Raw genomic sequence first — 21,795 nt, 5'->3', positions numbered from 1 at the left:
ATGGACATGTCATCTGAGGAATGGGAGGGAGAGTTAAAATGGTTTGCGACTGGGAGGTGCAGTTGTTTATTGCAAACCGAGCGGAGGTGTTCTGCAAAGCGGTCACCAAGCCTCCGCTTGGTTTCCCCAATGTAAAGGAAGCCACACTGGGTACAGTGGATGCAGTATACCACATTGGCAGATGTGCAGGTGAACCTCTGCTTAATATGGAAAGTCATCTTGGGGCCTGGGATAGGGGTGAGGGAGGAGGTGTGGGGGCAAGTGTAGCATTTCCTGCGGTTGCAGGGGAAGGTGCCAGGTGTGGTGGGGTTGGAGGGCAGTGTGGAGCGAAGAAGGGTGTCACGGAGGGAGTGGTCTCTCCGGAAAGCAGACAGGGGTGGGGATGGAAAAATGTCTTGGGTGGTGGGGTCAGATTGTAGATGGCAGAAGTGTCGGAGGATGATGCGGTGGTGTGTGAGAACGAGGGGGATCCTCTATGGACGGTTGTGGCGGAGATGGGGTGTGAGGGATGTCTTGTGGGAGACGCGGTCAAGGGCGTTCTCGACCACTGGGGGGGGGGCAAGTTGCGGTCCTTGAAGAACGTGGACATCTGGGATGTGCGGGAGTGGAATGCCTCATCGTGGGATCAAATGCGGCAGAGGCAGAGGAATTGGGAATAGGGGATGGAATTTTTGCAGGAGGGTGGGTGGGAGGAGGTGTATTCTAGGTAGCTGTGGGAGTCGGTGGGCTTGAAATGGACATCAGTTACAAGCTGGTTGCCTGAGATGGAGACAGAGGTCCAGGAAGGTGAGGGATGTGCTGGAGATGGCCCAGGTGAACTGAAGGTTGGGGTGCAAGGTGTTGGTGAAGTGGATGAACTGTTCGAGCTCCTCTGGGGAGGAAGAGGCGGCACCGATAGTCATCAATGTAACGGAGGAAGAGGTGGGGCTTGGGGCCTGTGTAGGTGCGGAAGAGGGACTGTTCCACGTAACCTGCGAAGAGGCAGGCATAGCTGCGGCCCTTGCAGGTGCCCATGGCCACCCCCTTAGTCTGTAGGAAGTGGGAGGAATCGAAAGAGAAGTTGTTGAGTGTGAGGACAAGTTCGGCTAGGCATTCTTTAGATGACATGTCCATCGTGGGTCTCCTGCAGTGCCACAATGATGCCACCCGAAGGTTGCAGGAACAGCAACTCATATTCCGCTTGGGAACCCTGCAGCCCAATGGTATCAACGTGGACTTCACCAGCTTCAAAATCTCCCCTTCCCCCACCGCATCCCAAAACCAGCCCAGTTCGTCCCCTCCCCCCACTGCATCCCAAAACAAGTCCAACCTGTCTCTGCCTCCCTAACCTGTTCTTCCTCTCACCCATCCCTTCCTCCTACCCACTAACCTCATCCCACCTCCTCGACCTGTCCCTTCCCTACCTTCTCACCTATACTCTCCTCTCCACCTTCGGTCCGCCTCCCCCTCTCTCCCTATTTATTCCAGAACCCTCACCCCATGCCCCTCTCTGAAGAAGAGTCTAGGCCCGAAAAAGCTGCTGGGCCTGCTGTGTTCATCCAGCCTCACATTTCATTATCCAGTATTCCGAGTGTACTGGTTCAAGGTTAATACTTATGCCTTAAACTCCCTAGATATCTATCACATTTTCCAACAGCCTCAAACAATTTCCAATATTGTGGAATGCGAAACTATTTACCTGTGTTCTCCACTCAGTATTTATTGATGTCAGTGTAATTATTAAATATTCCACACTATAAACATTCATCAAGAAGCAGTCTTTGGATGTAGTGTTGCAAACAAAGCTATGCTTCTTAACATGTTTATGCTGCAGGAATAACGTAGAAATATTACGATTTCTGATGCTCACAACCACCTCTTCACACTAATTAGACAACAGGAGTTCACTAGTTCCAAGGAGAATAACGTCCACCTCGCTACTTGCCATGCCACGCTACCGCCCCCCCCCCCCCCCCCCACCCAACCACAAAAAAATAGTATCCTTCATCTTCGATGGATTGAGCAGTTGTGATGTTGATATCTGCCTTGGGGATTATGTCCTCTGCTTCAGAAGGATCATCAATACTGGAACAAATTTCTAACTTGCTGATGTACTCAAATTCTTGGGAAAGATTTCTGTTGAGAAAGCAAGAATAAAAGGAGACATACTTTGTTATACTTGAAATTGAACCCATCCTGGCCAACTGCAACTATGTGACATGTCTCTGGAGCAAGTGGGACCTGAAGCCAGGCCTCCAGACTCAGAGCTAGGGACATAGCCACTATGCACAGGCCCTGGAATACAGTGTAGACTTATTGGAATAATATCTGAACCCAAGGCTTTTTGCTAATCTTCTACCCCTTAATACCCTGACTTAGAGGTAGGTAGATGGACTTTGGTTGCAACCACGCATGATCTTAACAGTCTTATCCAGTGACCTGCTTCACTGCAACAAATACTTCTTAATATATTCAGTTCCTTAGTGGACAACTGTGGAATCAGTTTGCTAAACACTTGTTTGGCTGTAAGTTCCATCTAGCTTAACACTTAATAATTTGTTGTTTGTTAAAAAATAGAAATTACATTTATCTCAGATGATGGCTGACAAATTTTTTTTATTCCTAACAGGTGGGCTGATATCTACATTGGCCTAACAACAATGGGGAAAAATATGTCAGTATCAAATATCCAGCGAGTTATCGAGAATGCCATAGCCACAAGGGCAGACACGTCCTGTGGGAAAAGATTCCAACCTCTGCAGGATGATACAATATTGACAATGGAACTAATGGTACATCCTGGTTATTCCAGCTTTCCTGAAGAGGGTGGATGTGGTGAAGGGCCTGATGAGTTTTCGATGTCTGCAGATAGATTTCTTGAACTGCAAACCCTCAAGGAGTCAAAGCTACTAAAATATTACGAGGACAAAAATATACAACTGTGCTCTTTCAAAGACATAAAGGAAATAGGATCAGAAAAAATAATTCAGAGGGAGGGGGACGAACACAGACTTGAGGCTTTCAGTGACTAGAAGATGACAATGCCAGAAATCTTTGCAAATTAAACGCCATGGAATCACAGAAAAAGATACGGGTTTACAAGTGAAACTAGATGATCCAACATTTCACTGGTCATACAGAAAAATACTTAATCTTTAATGGAATTGGAATTCAACTACAGTAGGAAATCCCCTTTCGGAAACTTCAGTTACAATCAGAGCAGATATCAGTGCCAATTCTTAATGAAAATCTAAATCATCAGTTGAACTTATTGGGTGTTCAAGGAAATAGAAATTATGTCCAGTGCTGTGTTCCAAATACTTCAAAGTTTGCTATGCACAGCATCAAAACAAAGAAGTAACAAGGCAAACAATTTTGATAAAATTGATGCCTCAGAAAGCTTGTATTTAGAAAGCATTAAACTATACTTATATAAATGAATACTGACATACAGAATTACAAAATGTGCAATAACTTGAAACTTAATATGAAGACATAGGAGAAATCAATTATTAAAATCAGCGTTTGGTCATAAAAACTGGTGACTTAAACTGCTCAACTTTCACAGAAGTACAGAACTGCTGTGACACAGAAGGCTATACATCCCATCATGCCTGCACAAGTTCAGTTGGCTACTGCTAATCGCTTGTCTTCACCACCCCCCCCCCGACCAAATATCCCTGAACAGCATCATTATCAAAATTATCATCCAATGCCTGTCTAAATGCCTCAATTACAGCATGCATTTGTAAGCACTAGAGTATGTCTCTAGTTCCTTGATGCCAAGTACTGTTATCCATCAGAGTTACTGGCAAGGTTTATGGTTTGGACGGTCCTAATACAAACAACTGCACCCACAAACTCCTGAAACACTACAGTCTATGCTACCCACGAGGTTATTTCACAACTGTGAAGTGGATGGGAGAGTATCCTGGGTCTGGATGGCTGCCGATTGGTTGTACTCAAGTATGCTATTTTTTAAAAAATGGTTTTGATTTGATTGACTTTTCACTTAAAAACAAGACAATGTGCTGTTGTATAAAAGGTAACAGAACATTCAAATGAATCTTAATAGAATTGTCAAATAAAATTTAATGATTTGGCTCTTGTAAGATGTTTATCTAATTTGTGGCATTAATACTTGCAAACTAGAAAGTATACAACCACAATGGATCAGAAAGCTTTGTTCTATGAGCACGATTGCCTAGATTATGCATTTATTTTTCTGTTTGTAGTTTCCTCAAGTGCATTTGTACCTGTTTTCTGCCAATAGATGAACCTCTCCACAGAAAGGATTGTTCTCCTCTGGTATAGTCTTCGTACATATCACCCAGATAAGACTACACAAACAATGGTTTTTGCAATTTTAGGTAATACTGAAAGAAATATCCAGTCCAAGTGCCAAACAATATCCACTGTCTTGCTAGGTCTTGATCGTGGCAGATCATTTTTACAGATTAAAATCTTACAAACGCTGCCAATTTGAAAATTAAAATATTTCATTGTCATCTTTATAAGGAGGATATACCACTGTTGCATAATCATCTCTTTAGCATGCTGTGGTTTTAGTTCAGATCTGTTTTTTTCTTTGATTTGCAAATTTGCAATTATCTAGTTCATCATAAAGGCACTATCAAAATGGCCCTGTATGGTACTGCAACTAAACATGGTACTTTAATAATGTGGCAAGGTAATACTTTGGAGAATTTCAAAATGCTGCTTTTAAATGTAAACAGTGCAAGGTTATATAACATTATACAAAAGCTAAAGTAATATTGACAGATTTAGCAACATTTATTGGTGAGCAGTCTAACCACAGAATCATTATTGCAAAGTGTAGCCTTTAACCAACCATGTACACAAAAAAAAATTTTTGGAAATTTAACAAGATTTGTTGGGTTTGTATTTCATTCTCTCCTTAGTATTTTTCTCACATGCAGACAGTTTCACCTGAGCATGATAAATTTTAAAAGGCACCACATCCTATCACTCACACTCAACATCCAATGTCAACAGCTTTCTGCAGGAGTCACTGGCCAGAAAGCATGGCCAGGACTTGCCGCCCCCTGTTTAACTGAAGGGTACTAAGGCCCACAATTAGTTATTTAAGAGGTTATCTCACAATAAACTAGAAATTGATGTGGTTCTGCAAGATTCAGTGCTTCGTTAAAACGGTGGCCTGTAAATTGAGGAAGTCAAATCAAGTCATCGTTAGAAATGAAATAAAATTTAGGCACAACACATACCCTGCACATTGTCATGACTTGTTGGTTTAATTTGTGCCTGTGCAATTATTTCAGGCACTGAATGGAGACTGGCAGTTTTAAAAAAATCAAGATTCAACCAGGGATATTCTTTAAAATTGCATGGTTCCTACCTTGTTGCAACCTCCAGTCTCAGGAGAGATCTCTAAGAAGACATGGATTTACATGTGGACAGTATGTTCCCAACAGTTCATAACTTTCAGAGAAAGATATGGTAGGGAAAGTTCATTAAAAGTGAAATCAGCCAGATGGGAGAATTGTCCTGAAGTTTGAATGATGTTACCTCAATCTTTCTAAAGCAGCTCTAATACTGCACAGTAATAGCACTATTTGTTCCTCCAGTGTCTTCTAGAATGAGGTCGTGGATGCTGAGCAATATACAAACACAAAGCTTGAGTGCACTCCAAAGTGAGACTGTCGCCATTCAAAGTCATCCCAGTCACGTTTGTAGTTGGCATAAATCTGGTCTTCCTAACTAGTTGTTCATTTAAATTTAAAGAGAAAACATCCGAAATTTATGCATTTTGTCAATTTAATAGATCGGTCACAACGTTTTCTTTTCATCTTTTCACAAGAACAGAAAAAGTTCAATTCCAAACTACTTACCATGAATTCAAGAACATTTTAATATGCTCCAAAGCTAATAAAAATTGTTAATTTGCTCCTTTGACAGTTGTCTACTTCACATGTAGTGAAGTTTCTGCATGAACCTTTTCCTTCAGATAATCCTAGGCACATCGCCTTGCTTGTTTTATGTTGAACCAGGTCAGCTTAAACAAGATCTGAACAAGATTACCTTGTTGGCAAAGCTTCATTGTAGGATGATAGATCTAATATACAGGGTTGAATAAAGCTGTGGGATCAGAGAAGGGAAAAGATGAGAAAAGAGAGGAAGTGCTCAGATGTCCAGTAATACACTGCATGAAGTTTTATTTGAATCCCAAAGTGCTTGGAAGTTTGTCAAGTCCAGCATCATTCACAATTTTCTTTACAAACCCAATTGAGACAATTAAGCTTTATTCAGACTAAATTTAATGTCGACTGCTTAAAAAAATGATATCGGGTACTTAGGTTTAAAGGGTAGTTGTTCCCGTTTTACAGATCATACTGTAGATTAAACAGCAGTAAAATGTACACAAGTCAAAATAGGATACAATTTCAGAGCTAATAATCCACTTAAACATAGCCCAGAATATGTATTTTGACCAATCTCAACCAACTCACATTTCAGCAGTGTAAATATTCTTCCATATACCCTTATTTTAATGCTCAAATTTCATTCTAATTTCTCTTCTGTATTAAAACATGGAAATATGGATAAGAAAAAAGAAAATCAGGATAATCAGCACATGACTTTCTTTGGACAACATTGCTCTAATTAGACATTATACCAGCAGTAGTTTTGCCAGCAGTCAATTTACTGTCAAAGATTTGTCAAGCAGACATCTTCAACTAATTCCAATTCCTAATTTAAAAGTGATCAACTACATTTAAGTGTGACAGTGTCTTGAAATTAAACATCCCAGATCTTTACTCGTGTTACAAAGCTCTGACGTCAGTTACTTCTTTTCAGCTCTTCAAGGAATGAATAAAATGTGAACACTCTTCAGAGGCTGGATTAACCAATGTAAATTTGCATAAAAGCAGCATGTTGGTGTGGCTCAGCATCTTCCATAAATTAGCCAAGCTGGATGCAAGATTAAGAAAATCCAACCGTTTCTACAAATGCTATTGCGAAGTAACCACTATATCTAAACTAGTGAAGCAGGATGCACAGGATCGATTCCACAGGAGTGCAGAGAGTTTCTGAATCACATTAAATTAAATTAGTAAAGTAAATCATAAGTGGAGAAAGAACAAATGCCAATCGCAATGCAAAGTTCTCAACAGTAGCCAGGATGCAAATGCAGGTGTATCGATCTGTTCATGCAATCACTTCATTAATCTTAAATTCCTATTGCTAATTTTGAATTCCTTTACGATTAAAACAGACCACCTAACCCATAAACAGCTCCAGACAAACATGTTGCACATAAAATGTGGCAGTCAATTGCCATTTTGAATTTCCTTGCACTGCATTTAACTTACGATTTACATGAGTGTGAAATTCAAGCTCTGTGAAAAGTGATGTAAATAAGGCGAGCATTTGGGTTATACAGCCTGACAAAGTCATCAGCATGTATCCTTGACAAATCAGAGGTAAATAAGGAGAAGGAACACTAGAAAAAAAACTTTAGAAAATTAATCCCGTTTGCAACATTTAATCACATGCAAATCCATGGGGTTCCTATTCTGTCAACGTCAATGTATAGTAACACAAGCTAAATTACATGGGAACAAGCTGCTTTTTTCTCTCCAGCAACGGAGCATCTTTCCCCTTCCAATGTTCTTGGCACACTGTAGGCCAGGTCTATTCGCAACCAGGTTTCCCACAAAACAGTGCAACATTAAGAGAAAGTAAACAAATTGCTTCAATATTCACCTATCTCCTTCAAGGTTTTGCTGTTTTTCACTAAGACATCAGTTTGGAAAATAACATTATCAAAATGAGGGAAAAAAGGGGGGAGGCTGAAGACAAAAAAAATGCAACCTACTTGTTGAGCTCAAGGGTAGAATACCATCTGTTAAAAGAACTCATGGAATTGAGAGAGAAAAGTTGTTTATTAAAGCAGTGATTTTGTGTTTTTAAACTAGAAAGCAGAACTAGACTGTCTTATTTAAAGTTTTAATCCCATCTGAACAGTCATTATCTAAACCACTTCTGATTATATGAAAACTGTAGAAAGTTAGTAACAGCCACAAGTAAACACCAAAGGTGACACTTGTATGTGTTCATCAGAGTCCTGCTGGATGGTGTGTTTCAAACGTACTGCCCAGAATCTGGAATCAGAAAGGCAGCATGACAAGTCTTAGTCCACTGGCCGCTTTTCTCCATATTTCTTTGTAAACTCTTCAGCATTCTTAAAGAATTTTTTACGGTCCTTAGAGTATTCTTCAGCTAGGTCAGCTCTTAGGGGATGCTCAGGCTGTGGGTCATTCACAAGTGCAATGAGTGACTGGATAACTGAAAACAAAACAAAATAAAATTGAAGTTTAGTGTTTAAAAGCTGATAAATATTGTGGATTTGAAAATTACAACATGCTTCAACTTGGAGGCATAGCTCGAAATAACATCCAGGCTCTAGTATTCATGACTAGTGATTCAAGGCACCAGCTCACTACCACCACACAGTCACATTGGCAGTTTGGAATCGTCAATAAATGTTGGTCATGCCCATTAAGGTTTCTATTCTTCCATGGAACGAAACATTAAGTGATTAAAAATTCTGCCTCCCAGTTTTGTTTTTAAAAACAACACTATTCCAGATTCTCCCTATAGGCTGCTACTTCAGTGCTGCAAACTCAGATCGATCCTCCAAGCTTTCAGAAACCAACACTGGCAAAGATTAGCCTCAAAGTCTGCGCTTAAAGCTATAACTTTAAATATGCTTACCCAAGAACTAAATAAAGCATGTTGAGACAGAATCTGACCTCAATCTTGACCTGCTCTTCAACAACATTGTCTTTAGCCATCTCATGCTGGTTTTCAAATTATTCATTATCTCAATACCTCCAATCAGTCAACTTCTCTTGCCCCAAGCTTCTCTGAAGGCTCTGCATTCCTTCAATCCTAACCTTGGGCACATCCCTATGTTTATTCAATCCACCTCTGGTGACCATGACTTCAACTCCTAAGGCCCAAGAGTCTGCAAATCTCTGCTCAAGCTTATCAAGCCGTTTCTCCTGCTTTACAAAGTTTCATATATTTTAGTATCTCTTGCGCATCATGGTGTCCAATTTATTTTTAAATGTTCCAGTGAAGTGTCATCAATTGAGCTATGAAATTAAAGCCACAATATAGATGCAAGCTATTGGTAACTGACTTAACAGTTACCTGACAAAGAAAAGTAATACTCAGAAATTACAAGGGGTAATGCTGGTTCTTAACAGGGCAGTGAAGGCATTCAGAGGGTTTACGACGGCACAGGTCCTAGACAGCGGAAGGCTGTAGCAGATTACAAGGAAGAGAGAGTGAAAAATGCAAACCAGAGAGTGGACATCTTCAATTTACATAAGTGATTTGGAGGAAAACATGGCTGGTCTAATTAGAGATAATGGGAACTGCAGATGCTGGAGAATTCCAAGATAATAAAATGTGAGGCTGGATGAACACAGCAGGCCAAGCAGCATCTCAGCTGGTCTAATTAGCATGTTTTCTGACGATACAAAGATTGACAGAGCTGCCAATAGAGAAGAATTGTCAGAGGATACAGCAGGTGGAGGTGTGGGCAGAAAAATAGCTGATGGAGTTCAATCTACACAAATGTGAGGTGATGCATTTTGGAAGGTCAAGTACAGGTGGAAATTATACAGTGAATGACGGAACTCTTCAGAGTATTGATATGCAGAGGGATCTGGATATACAGGTCCACAGGTCACTGAAGGTGGCAACACAGGTAGGTAAAGTAGTACAAAAGGCTTATGGCATGCTTGCCTTCATTGGAAGAGGCACTGAGTGCAAGGATAGATAAGTTATGCTGCAGCTTTATAGAAATTCAATTAGGCCACTCTTGGAATACTGCATACCGTTCCGGACACACCACTATCAGAAGGATGTGAATGCTTTGGAGGGAATACAGAAAAGGTTTGCCAGAATGTTGCCTGGTATGGGAGATTTAGGCTATGAAGAAAGGTTGTATCGACCAGGTTTGTTTACACTGGAGCACAGGAGGTTGTGGGACAACCTAATAGAAGTTTAAAAGATTGTGAGTGACATGAATAGAGTGCAAAGTATCCCCAGAGTGGAGGGGACAATTACTAGGGGACACAGGTTCAAGGAGGGTGGGTAAGTGGATGTGTATTAAAGAGATATGCGAGGCACATTTTTCACGTAAAGGGTGGTGACTGCCTGGAACACATCAGCAGAGGTGACAGTCGAATCAGACAATAACAACAGTCAAGACGGACCCAGTCAAAAACCGTTACAGGAAGGAATAGAAGAATACAGATCCTGTAAGGGAAGTCAGTTAAGCATGGAAGAGCAAAATGTGTCGGCACAGGCTTGAGGGGCCAGTTTCTGTGCTGTATTGTCCTTTGTTTTAATTTGAAATGTTAGGGGATAAGATAATAAACATATATGGGCGGGGGTGGGGGTGGTTAGGCTGCACCCAATGCAGAATTGGATGTGGGTCAGAGTTTCAGATGAGCCGCTGATTGTCAAGAGTGGTGAATGGCCAGAGCCACTTCGTAATAGCAAAAGCTGGTAGATAGAAAAGACATGAAAAGGCCATTTCATTAGAAGGACTAGGCAAGAAGCTAATTTAGACAATGCTAAAGGAGGTGGCAGTTAGGGATATTTTAAAATTTACAATGGTAAGTTCAACACCATGTCAAATAAGGCGCAAAAGTTCTTTTCCCTTATTCTTGACAATGATTTCCAATTTGTTCCCTGGTATTTCAACTTGACTACAATGCATAACCTGCCTAGCTAAGCAAGTGTCAACACTCAAACAATCTGAGAATCATCCCCTCCCACCCCAATGGGTTCAACCTAAGGTCTCTTCTCCAAGTTTAACATTATCAACTTCTAACTTAAGATTCCAGATATCTAAAATAATCATGGTTGCTGGTTTCTATTCCTCTCCAGGTCAGTAATATCCAGATGATGCCTAGACAAAGTCACATGAGACTTTAATAAGATCTATGCAACTGCAACATATGAAATAGCTAAATCGGAGATAGCAACGACTGCAGATGCTGGAGGATCACAGCCGACCAGGCAGCAGAGGAGCAGGAAATTTATGAACAGTCCTGACCCAAAACGCCAACTTTCCTGCTCCCCCGATTCTGCTTGGCCTGTGTTCCTCCAGCTCCATGTTGTGTTAAAGTTAATCCCTCTGTCAACCCAAAACAAGATATCTACCTTGAACAATTTCCCATGCTTTGTTGCAAATTTCACTGTCAGAAGGTGACACTGGAAAATGATTTAGAACAGACAAGCAACTTGAAAGTGGGACATTTAAATCGACCACTGAGCATAACATTAGGTTCACAGAATTGAGGAGAGTTGAAAACAATACTTTTGTCAATGCATACTCTGAAACTATTCTATTTTATTGGTTCTCAAAGGGAATCAATTCACTTTAACAATAATTTATTTTATGCCAAGCACAACTAAAATTTTCATAGGATGTGATTTAACAATGGTGGTGAAGTTGTCAAAGGGAATTCTGAAAGATAGGGTTTACGTGTGTTTGCAGAGGCAAGGATTGATTAGCGATAGTCACAAACTTGTTTTCTTCACAAACTTGATTTAGATTACTTCATTAAAAAAAACTCAAAGATTTAAGGGCAGAGCAGTAATGCTGTTTACTTGGTTGTTAGTAAATACTTTGACGAAGTTCCAGATGGTAGACTTAGTAAAGTTAGATCACATGAGTTTCAGGTGAGCTTGCCAATTGGACTCAAAATTGGCTTTATGGTAGGAGATGGGGGGTGTTGGTAGTGTCATTTTTCAGACTGGAGGCCTGTGACCAGTGGTGTTCCACAGGGATCGGCATTGGGTCCATTTGTATATGTCATTTATACAAAAATTATTTGGATGAGACCATAGGCAGCTTGGTAGTAAGTTTGCAGATGACACCAAAATTGGTGGTATAATGGACATTGAAGAAAATTATCTAAGATTACAAAGAGATCTTGATGCACAGGGTCAATAGGCTGAGGAGTAGCAGATGGATTTATTTCGGATACATGAGCTATTACATTTTAGTAACACAAAAAAGGACAAGATTATACAATTACTGGTAGGGCCCTGGGGAGTGTTAGCATCATAGGCACACAGGGTAGTTAAGATGACATTTAGCATGCTTGCCTTCATTGCTCAGACCTTTGAGCCCAAGAGTTGGGATGTTATGTTTAGGTTGTATAGAACATTGGTGAAGCCTCTTCTGGAGTGCCATTCTGGTCACCTGTTATAGGAAGGATATTACTAAACTGGAGAGCGTTCAGAAAAGATTGACTAGGAATGTTGCTGGGAATGGAGGGTTTGAGGTTTCAAAAGAGAGAGAGACTGGGACTTTTTTTTCTACTGGAATGGAGGTGGTTGAGGGGGTGACCTTATTGAGGTTTATAAAATCATGAAGGGATAGATAATGTGAATGGCAAGGGTATTTCCATTAGTTGGGGGGGGGGGGGGGGTGTAGGGAAGGTGGTTTCAAAACTAGGGGACATATTTTTATGGAGAAGAGAAAGATTTTAAAACAGGACACCAAGTGCAACTTCTTTTTTTTGTTTACACAGTATGGTGTGTGTGGAATGAGATGCCAGAGGAAGTGCAAGATGCAGATAGTTACAATTGTAATGAAAGATGCACCCTACTAGCCTTCTTGATTACATGCTGTACCTACACCGTAACTTTTTAGAATCATGCATGAGAATGCTTAAATCCCCCTGCACCTCAGAATTCTGCAGTCATTCTCTGTTTAAGTAATTACTTTGCTTTTTTTCCCGTTCCTTCTGCTAAAGTGAACAATTTCACATTTTCTGACACCACACTCCAATTGCCAGGCTTCTGCCCACTCACTCAACCCATTTGCTCTGTCCATGTAACCTTCTGCTTCAAAGAATACTTCCCTTCCTTTCTTAATCATGATGCAGAGGACCCTGCTTAGAGTCAGAGTCATTGAGAAATTTAACTACCAAGCCTTTGCTCCCCTCGACCATGTTATTAAAGTAAATTGTAAGGTCAGACCCAGCATAGACTCTAGCTGGACCCCACTTTTCACATCCTGCCAATTAAAGGTTGGTTTAAACATGTATATGTCTGCCAACCAACCAACCTTTATCAGATTAAAACGCTACCCCTACCATGAGCTTTTATTTTCCACCATAACCTTTGAATTGGTAGCTTATTAAATGTATAACGGAATCACAGTATATAATAGGATCTTTGGCCAATGGTGTCTGTATCACCAAAAGTACACTACTATCTACAGCACTCCCATAGTTTGAAACATGATTCAGGTGCTCAACCAAGCATTCTTTAAAAGATTACAGTTAATTACTTCAACTATACACCCAGACAGCACATTCCACCATGCTCTGGATGGAACACTCTCCCTTCCAATCCCCTCTCAACCTCATGTCTTTCACTTAAAGTGTGCTTCTGGTTGTGACCTTCCACTAAGGGGAAACGCTGCTTTCTATCCACTCTGGCCGTGCCTCTCAAGTTTGTACATCTCAAATCGGAGATGAATTGGTTAAACAAGATTTTCCTTTTTAAAACGGTGCCGATTCCTCCCAATTACGTTGAGGTTTTCTAAGGGCACAGGTATTATCTCTTGAATAGTCGACTCTCTCACCTTTCCTATGACAGACATCAAGCTAACTGGCCTTTACTGTTTTTTTGTAATCTCTCTCTTCAGGAAAGGAGGGAAACATTTGCTACTTTTAAATCTAATGGAAGCTTTCCTGAATGAAAGGAATGTTGAAAATAAAACACAAATATATCTACTACCTCATTTGCAACCTCAAGATTCGAGGATGAAATCCATATGGACCCGGAGACTTGTCAGCCAGGAGCTTTCATCAGTTTGATTAGTAACATTTCACTGTAACTTTGCTACATTCCTCTCTCTCTTCCATCTCCTGATTTACAGCTATTACTGGAATGATTTTGTATCCTCTATAATGAAGACAGGAGCAGAGTATTGGTTCATTTCATCAACCATTTCCTTACCTTCCGTACAAGTTGCAATATGCTTTTATTCTGAAATATCCCTTGAAATGTTGCCACTGTCTCCATATTGACCTATCCCCTAGCTTAGCATGTACGTTCACTTCAGTTAACTTAGCTTTAAGTCTAGATAGTAGCCCACATTTAGATTTGAAATAATAGTCTTCACCCCAGTAATCTCCATTTCAAAGTGGATATAAAATTCAAGAATATGGTGGTTACTGTTACTTCAGGTATCTTAACTCAGAGGTGATTAATTCAGTCACTTTACACTACCAAGTTTAATATAGCCAAATCTCTGCTTGGTTCCAGAACATGCTGCTTTTAAGAAATGATCTTAAAAACAGCCATGAATGTCATCTAGGCTTTTTTTCTTAAATCTCTCCCCATTCGTAGGACATGGGTGTTACTGACTGACTAAAATTTGTTGCCCGTGCCTAGTCACCCTTGAGAAGTTGGTAGTGAGCTGCCTTCCTTCTTGAACCACCATAGTCCACGTACTGAAGGTTGACTCATAATGTTCAGCAGCAAGTTCCAGGATTTTGACCCAGCGACAGTGAAGGAACAGTGATATACTTTCAAGTCAGATTGGTGAGTGGCTTGGAAGGGAACTTACAAGTGATAGCGTTCCCATATATCTGCTGCCCTTGTCCTTCTAAGTAGTAACTGTTATGGTTTTGAAAGGTGCTATCAATGGGCTTTTGGTGAATTTGTGCAGTAAAATCTTGTAGATAGTACACACTGCTGTTACTGACTATCAGTGATAAAATGAGCATGCACATGTGGATGTGGTGCCAATCAAGTCCTTTGTCCTGGATGGTAGCGGCATCAAGCTTTTTGAGTGTTGTTGGAGCTACACTCATCCAGGTAAGTGGGGGGTATTCATCCTGTTTCTGACTTGGGCCTTGCAGATGGTAGACACGCTCTGGAGAGTTAGGAGGGGAGTTACTCCTAGTGTATTCTGAGCTCCTGACCAGTCGAGCCACTGTTTTTACACAAGGAGTCCAGTTGAGTTTCTGGGCAATGGTAACTCCAAGGATGTTGAAAATGGGAGACATTAAAAACAAAAAAACAACTGTGATGGTAATGCCAATGCCAGTGAATGCCAAGCAACAGTGATTAGATTGTCTTTTATTAGAGATGGTCATTTGCCTGGTATGTCTGTCACGTAAATGTTACTTTCCACTTTTCCACCCAAGCCTGGATATTTACTAGATTTTTCTACATTTGAACAGACTGACTCAGTAGCTGATGAGATCCAAACGATGCTCAACATTTTGCAATTATTGGGAAACATCCCCACTGCTGGCCTTGTGACAGGGAGGAAGTCATGAAGCAGCCGAATAGAGTTGGGCCTAGAACACTACCATAAGGAACTCCTGCAGCTGAACTGACTGACCAATCTTTCTATGCATCAGCTGTGACTCCAACTGGCAGTTTGTCCCCAGTACCCATTGATTCCAGTTTTGTTAGGGTTCCTTGATGTCAAATGCAGCCTTGATATCAAGGACAGTCACTCTCACCTCACCCTCTGGAATTCAACTCTTTGTCCATGTTTGAACCAAGATTGTAATGAGGTCAGGAGCTGAGTGGCCCTGGCAAAACCCAAACTGGGCATCACGGGCCAGGTGCTGCTTGATAGCCCTGTTGAGGACATCTTCCAACACTGATAAGCATGAGTAGACCGATTGGGCAGGTTGTATTTGTCCAGCTTTTTGTGGACAGGGCATACCTGGCCAATCTTCTACTTTGTCATGTAGATGCCACTGTTGTAAGTGTACCAGAACAGCTTGGCTAGGACAGCAGCAAATTTTGGACAATGTCTTCTTAACTGTTGTCAAAATGTTGTCAGGGTGCCTAGCCTGAGTATCCAGTGGCTCCAATCATTTCTTGATATCACAGAGTGAATCAAATTGGCGGAAGACTGGCAGCTGTGTTGCTAGGCACCACTGGAGTAAGGAGAGATAGATCACCCACTTGGCACTTGCAGCTGAAGATTGCTGCAAATGCTTCAGCCTTATTTTTTGCTCTGACCTGCTGGGGTCCTCCATCATCAAGGATGGAGATTTGTGTGCATCCTCTTCCTCTTGTGAGTTGATTACTTATCCACCACCATTCACCATTAGATGTGGTAGGACTGTGGTGCTTAAATCTGATCCATTAGTTGTGGGATCACTGAAACTCTGTCACTTATGATGCTTGGCACTCAAGCAGCCCTGTTTGGCAGCTTCAACATGTTGATACATTTTTAGGTACACCTGATGCTGCTCCTGCCATGCCCTCCTTCACTGTCCATTGACCAGAAGATACTGCAGATTTAGGCCTCAGTCCTTTGAGTCTGCCCCATCATTCAATCTTGGCTGATACTTTTCTCAACCCATTCTCCTACCTTCTCCCCATGTCCATTGATCCCCTTACTAATCAAGAACCTAAGTATCTCTGTCTTAAATACAGCCAATGACTTGATCTCCACAGATCTGTGACAATGAATTCCACACAGTCACCAACCTATGGCTGAAGAAATTCCTCATCTCAGTTCTAAAGGACTGCCCCTTCATGCTCAGGTTCTGCTTCCCAACCTCCAGGTGCTAGTCTCTCCTATTAGCGGAGACAAGATCTCCACATCCACTCTATCCAGGCCTTTCAGTGTTCTGTAAGTTTCAATCAGATCCTTCTAAACTCCTTAAGATGACCTTCATCCTCAGGATCATTCCTCTAAGCCTCTCTGGACCCCCTCCAACAACAGCACATCATTCCTTAGATAGAAGGCCCAAAACTGCTCGTAATATTCCAAATGTGGCCTGACCAGAGCCTTATACAGCCTAAGAAGTACATCTGTGCTCTTGTTTTCTAGCCCGGTTGAACCAGGGTTGATCGCCTGGCTTGTTAACAATGGTTCAATGGGAGATATGCCAGGCCACGAGGTCACAGATTGTTTTAGAATAGGATGCTACTGCTGTTGATGGCCCGCAACCCCTCACGAATGTCAGTCTTGAGTTGCTAGATCTATTCGAAGTCTGCCCAAATTCCAAGTGACGGTGCCACACATTATGGTGGGTATTCTTAATATGAAGGTTATGCACAGTTATAGAGCTTTTAGTTTTATCTTATCATTATTATAATATCTAGACTTCATTGCATCCTGATGTCTTTTTTATCTGGCCCGCCCAGACTTTCCCTGACCCCAAGCTAGCCACCAGGATACATGAACATCAACTAGCCACAAAACAACAAGACCCACTATCACTCGTATCCTTACGTACAGATAAGGAAGGACACCACTTTGATTGGGACAACACATCCATCCTAGGACAAGCCAAACAGAGACACGCACGAGAATTCCTAGAAGCATGGCATTCCAACCGGAACTCCATCAACAAACACATTGGCTCCAAATCAATCTACCATCCTCTGAGAAAAAGAACAAAAAATGACATCACCAACCCAAAGAAACCTAAACAGATAAACAGAAAGCAGAACATAACACCAGCACTTCGTCGGAGGCTCACTGATGATGTTACCTAGAATGGTGACAAAACGTCTGAAAACTAACCTTCCAGCTCAGCGAGCAAACTCACATCCAGAATACTATTTTCTTTTTCCTACTGTTTGATATACAAATTAAAATAAACTGAAATGTTAGATGAATTGCTACAGTTAATATTATTCACCTTCTGAAGTAACATCAAACTGTGTTTGAGGTGAAGTCCAGTGTGGTCAGTGCAGACTTGTCTGAACCATACACTTTCATTTTTTTCTTTTCTTTGCTTCAGAAGAACTGTAATGCCACACTTTTAAACTTTGTTTATTTTTCCAATTTATACGCAAGATTTTGTACTCTGGCTCCTTTGTACTTAAGGTGGTGCCAGAAATGGCGACTTTGTACACGTTCCACTATACTCATGTATCCCTGCACATGCAACAATAAAATTCTAATTGATACAAGCTACCTGGTAAAAATGGAAACCTTTAATGTTCGTCAGGAGCAAGTGCTCTCAGATTATGGTCAAGTAAGTAACAATTAAATTTCAATACATGCAAGTGCAAGATGGTGCATTTTAGAGGAAGAACGAAGGCCACATACTCCATGAGTAATGCACCTGGATGGAACAGATAGGGAAAGTTAACATAGTCTTACTGGACCACAGGACTGATCCCTCATTAGAGGCATGACAGAGGGTGGTTTAAACTATGGTCACTATGTCTCAGGCAAGAAGCGAGGTTAAGAAGGTGGGACTTTCATGGTAACTTGAGCCAGGGTGGGAAATGAACCCACACTGTTGGAGTCACTCTGCATCACGAACTGCCCAGCCAGATGGGGTAATAGCCCCCCCATGGAACAAATAATTAACACGCATGTATTAACAAAATTATACAAGCAGCAATGCAAATTAACATGGTCATAAAAAACGTACAAGCAAAAGCACTGGGTTTTATTTCTAAAGGAACAGAATTATGAAGTGGGAGGTTGTCATAAAAGTTTATTTATGGTTTTAATACAACTTTATCATTAGAACACTGAACAGTTCTATCTTCTATATTACAAAAAAAAGCAAAAGTACCAGAAAAGGTGCAAAAAGATTTACCGGGATATCAAAATTGAAAAATTATAAACTTTTTCAAAAAATTGTTTGTGGGGTGACTTGATCAAGGTTTTTAAGATGTTTAAATTTGAAGCAATCCAAAACTAGAGGCTGTAAATGCAAGTTAGTCAGTAATAAATCCAATAAAAGATTCAGGGGAAACTTCACTGCCCAGGCAGCAGTGAAAACATGGAGTTTATTACCGAACAACATAGTTGAGGCAAACAGTGCAGATCCCTTTTAAAGGAAAAGTTAGACAATGATAAAGAAAAGAATAAAATACACAAATATATTCTGACTAGGTTAGAAAAGTAAAGCAGTGGGAGGTTTAAATGGAGGCACAAGCATCAGCGGTGACCAGTTAGTTGATGTGTTTACACCAGGGTTTACCAAAATGGAGATCAGAGCACCAAGTGAGGCCTCAAATTGAGATTTTAAAGTTGTGAATTCTAAAGCAGCAATGGCAACCATGGAGCTCTGTCAAGACGTGACAACTGTACCCCTTTATAAGAAAGCTAACGGTCAAGACATCCTCATAAGCCTGGCTTTTTCTTTTTACCAGCACTCAAGTTTTGAATACAAACAAAGCATTAGAGCTCAGCAAAATTCAGCATGTTCTTGGGTTTAAACGTTCAGTACGTGTTCAGTAATGGTTTCTGGTTTCTAAAACTCCTACAGATATTTTAAACAGTATTTCCTCCTTCCTCTTCCTTTTTTTCCCAACCATCTCACTTAAACTGAAAGGGAATTTCATGTTGCAAGAGTAGAATTTATTACTTTCTAAAAAAAGAGGTTCAAGTTTCAAAGCCGCAATTTCATAAAAGATAGTAAATAACTTCAACATATTACTTCACTCTGCTTTCAATCAACAGGACTCAACTCTTCAAAGGCCAATCCCAATTAGAACAAAACATGTTAAATGCGGGGTTAACTTCATGAATGCTACCAATTCAATGTGACTAGGTGGTGTCTGATATGATACCTTACAAAAAGGTTATGAGACAGATAACAGTCCATGCTGTCGGAGGGAGTACACTGGTATGGATGGAGAATTGGTTAACTGGCAGGAAACAACAATTGGGGTAAGGACAATAAAATGTGAGGCTGGATGAACACAGCAGGCCAAGCAGCATCTCAGGAGCACAAAAGCTGACGTTTCAGGCCTAGACCCTTCAGAGAGGGGGATGGGGTAAAGAGTTACTTTTCAGATTGTCAACCTGCAGCCAGCTAGGTTCCACAGGGATCACTGCTGGGACCACACCAGCTTACAATATAATGACTTGGAGGAAGGAAGTCAAATGTACTGTGGCCAAATTTGCAAATGATACAAAACTAGGTAGAAAGATAAACTGAAAGGGATTCAAACCATTTGGAGAGAGATTGTGAAGATGGAAGGGAGAATAGAAGGATGAGTATTATTTAAATGGAGAAAAACAGCAGAAAGCTGCAATACAAAAGATGCTTGGGGGTACTTGTGCATGAAGCACAGAATGCAGGCACAAGGTGCTGCACGTGATCAAGGCAGCTAATGGAATGCTGGCCTTTATTTCAAAGGATTGGTATAGGGCAGAGTTGCTGCAACTGCACAACATACTGGTGAGACCGCATCGAGAGTACTAAAAGTGGTTTTGGTCCCCTAATTCAAGGAATGGCATGGAGTTTATATAAATCATTTGTATGTAAAAAAAGGCGGTATGGTTAGTAAGTTTGCAGGTGACACCAAAATAGGTGTAGTGGACAATAAAGAAGATTACCTAAAAATACAACAGGACCTTGATCAGATGGGCCAATGGGCTGGAGAGTGGCAGATGGAGTTTACATTGGATAAATATGAGGTGATGCATTTTGGTAAGGCAAACCAGGGCAGGACTAATACACTTAATAGTAAAGTCCTGGGGAGTGCTGCTGGGCAAAGAAGCCTGGGAGCGCAGGTTCATAGTACATCAAAAGTGGAGTCACAGATAAAAAGCATAGTGAAGGCAGCATTTTGTATGCTTACCTTTACTGGTCAGGGCATTGAGTGCAGGAGTTGAGGGGTAATGTTGCAGCTGTACAGGGCTTTGCTTAGGCTACTATTGGCAAAGTGCGTAAAATTCTGGTCTCCCTGCTATAGGAAAAATTTTGTGAAACTTGAAAGTGCTGTTTTGCCTACAGCATCAGAGGCTGAGGGGTGACCTTAAAGAGGTTTATAAAATCAGGAGGGGCATAGATAGGGTGATTAGCCAAGGTCTTTTCCCCAGGGTGTGGCAGTAAAAGACTAGAGAGCATAGGTTTAAAAGGTGAGAAAGGAAAGTGCCTAAAAAATACCTTTTTCCTATATTGAATGAGCTTCTAAAATAAGTGGTGGCGGTATACAAGTATAACATTTAAAAAGGCACCTGGATGGGTATACGACTAGCAAAGGTTTAAAAGGGACATGGACCAAATGCTGGCGAATAGGACTAGGTCAGATTGGGATGTCTGGTCCAACTCATCCATGTCGACCAAAGGGTTGGTTTCTGAGCTATATGACTCAGTCTGTTCAGATAAATTTCAATAGGATGATCCCTGGTATGGAGGGAACATGTTACGAGCAAAGACTAGAACACTTACCTTGGTCAGTTTTGGTTGCTGGTTTCCAGTTTTCAGCACTAATGACTGGGAGACAAACTTGCCCTTTTTCATCAATGTTGGGATGATAGATCTTTGTCTTGAAAGTAATTTTAGGTGGTTTGAAAGGATATTCTGATGGAAAGCTTATTTCAATCCTGAAAGCTCCTTTGTCATATGGAGGGTTATCCTAAAACAGGAGAGAAGTATTTTAATGTGTTTAGCAAAATCATAAGAGAAGATCTAAATTACAATGTAATTTAAGCTATAATGCACAAGTAAAGATGGCAGCGTACATATAAATATCAATAGCCTTCTTATTGTCAAGATATTCCTAGATAGAACAATTTCCACACAGTTAAAACATGAACATTCGAGAAATAACAGTTACCAAATCATTTAATTTATATTACACAGTATGATTATAAATCTCTTTTCAAAAGGACCAGATGATTCTGGAAGAAACATTTTTCCCTAAATTATTTGTTGTGGACTTCATGCCATGTAGAGAAGATATTCTTCAAAATGAAAAGAATAAACTTGAGGGAATAATGTAAACTAATTCATCATAGAATAATACAGCATGGGAACAGGCCTTGAGGCC

The 21,795-nt window shown here is 40.8% G+C and overlaps 2 protein-coding genes across 4 annotated transcripts in view; one reads left to right on the top strand and one right to left on the bottom strand.

The window, feature by feature from the left end:
* The window catches only part of ydjc (YdjC chitooligosaccharide deacetylase homolog), a 73,877-nt gene extending 69,795 nt beyond the window's left edge, over positions 1 to 4,082 (top strand). For all 3 annotated transcript variants that reach the window (XM_048556037.2, XM_048556035.2, XM_048556036.2), the window contains one exon: positions 2,609 to 4,082. In XM_048556037.2, coding sequence (XP_048411994.1) covers positions 2,609 to 3,011 — 403 coding nt within the window. In that variant the 3' untranslated portion in view covers positions 3,012 to 4,082. The remainder of the gene's footprint in view (positions 1 to 2,608) is intronic.
* Positions 4,083 to 6,148: 2,066 nt separating this feature from the next.
* The window catches only part of LOC125464047 (ubiquitin-conjugating enzyme E2 L3), a 58,245-nt gene continuing 42,598 nt past the window's right edge, over positions 6,149 to 21,795 (bottom strand). Inside the window, exons 3-4 of the mRNA XM_048556038.2 lie at positions 21,195 to 21,381; positions 6,149 to 8,307 (exon numbers count right to left, since the gene is read on the bottom strand). Of these exons, the coding sequence (XP_048411995.1) occupies positions 8,153 to 8,307; positions 21,195 to 21,381 (342 nt within the window). The 3' untranslated portion in view covers positions 6,149 to 8,152. The remainder of the gene's footprint in view (positions 8,308 to 21,194; positions 21,382 to 21,795) is intronic.

Source organism: Stegostoma tigrinum, chromosome 26, assembly GCF_030684315.1.
Source record: "Stegostoma tigrinum isolate sSteTig4 chromosome 26, sSteTig4.hap1, whole genome shotgun sequence".
Lineage (NCBI taxonomy): Eukaryota > Metazoa > Chordata > Chondrichthyes > Orectolobiformes > Stegostomatidae > Stegostoma > Stegostoma tigrinum.
The sequence above is the reverse complement of the archived record's forward strand: the minus strand, read 5'-3'. Positions and strand labels throughout refer to the sequence as shown.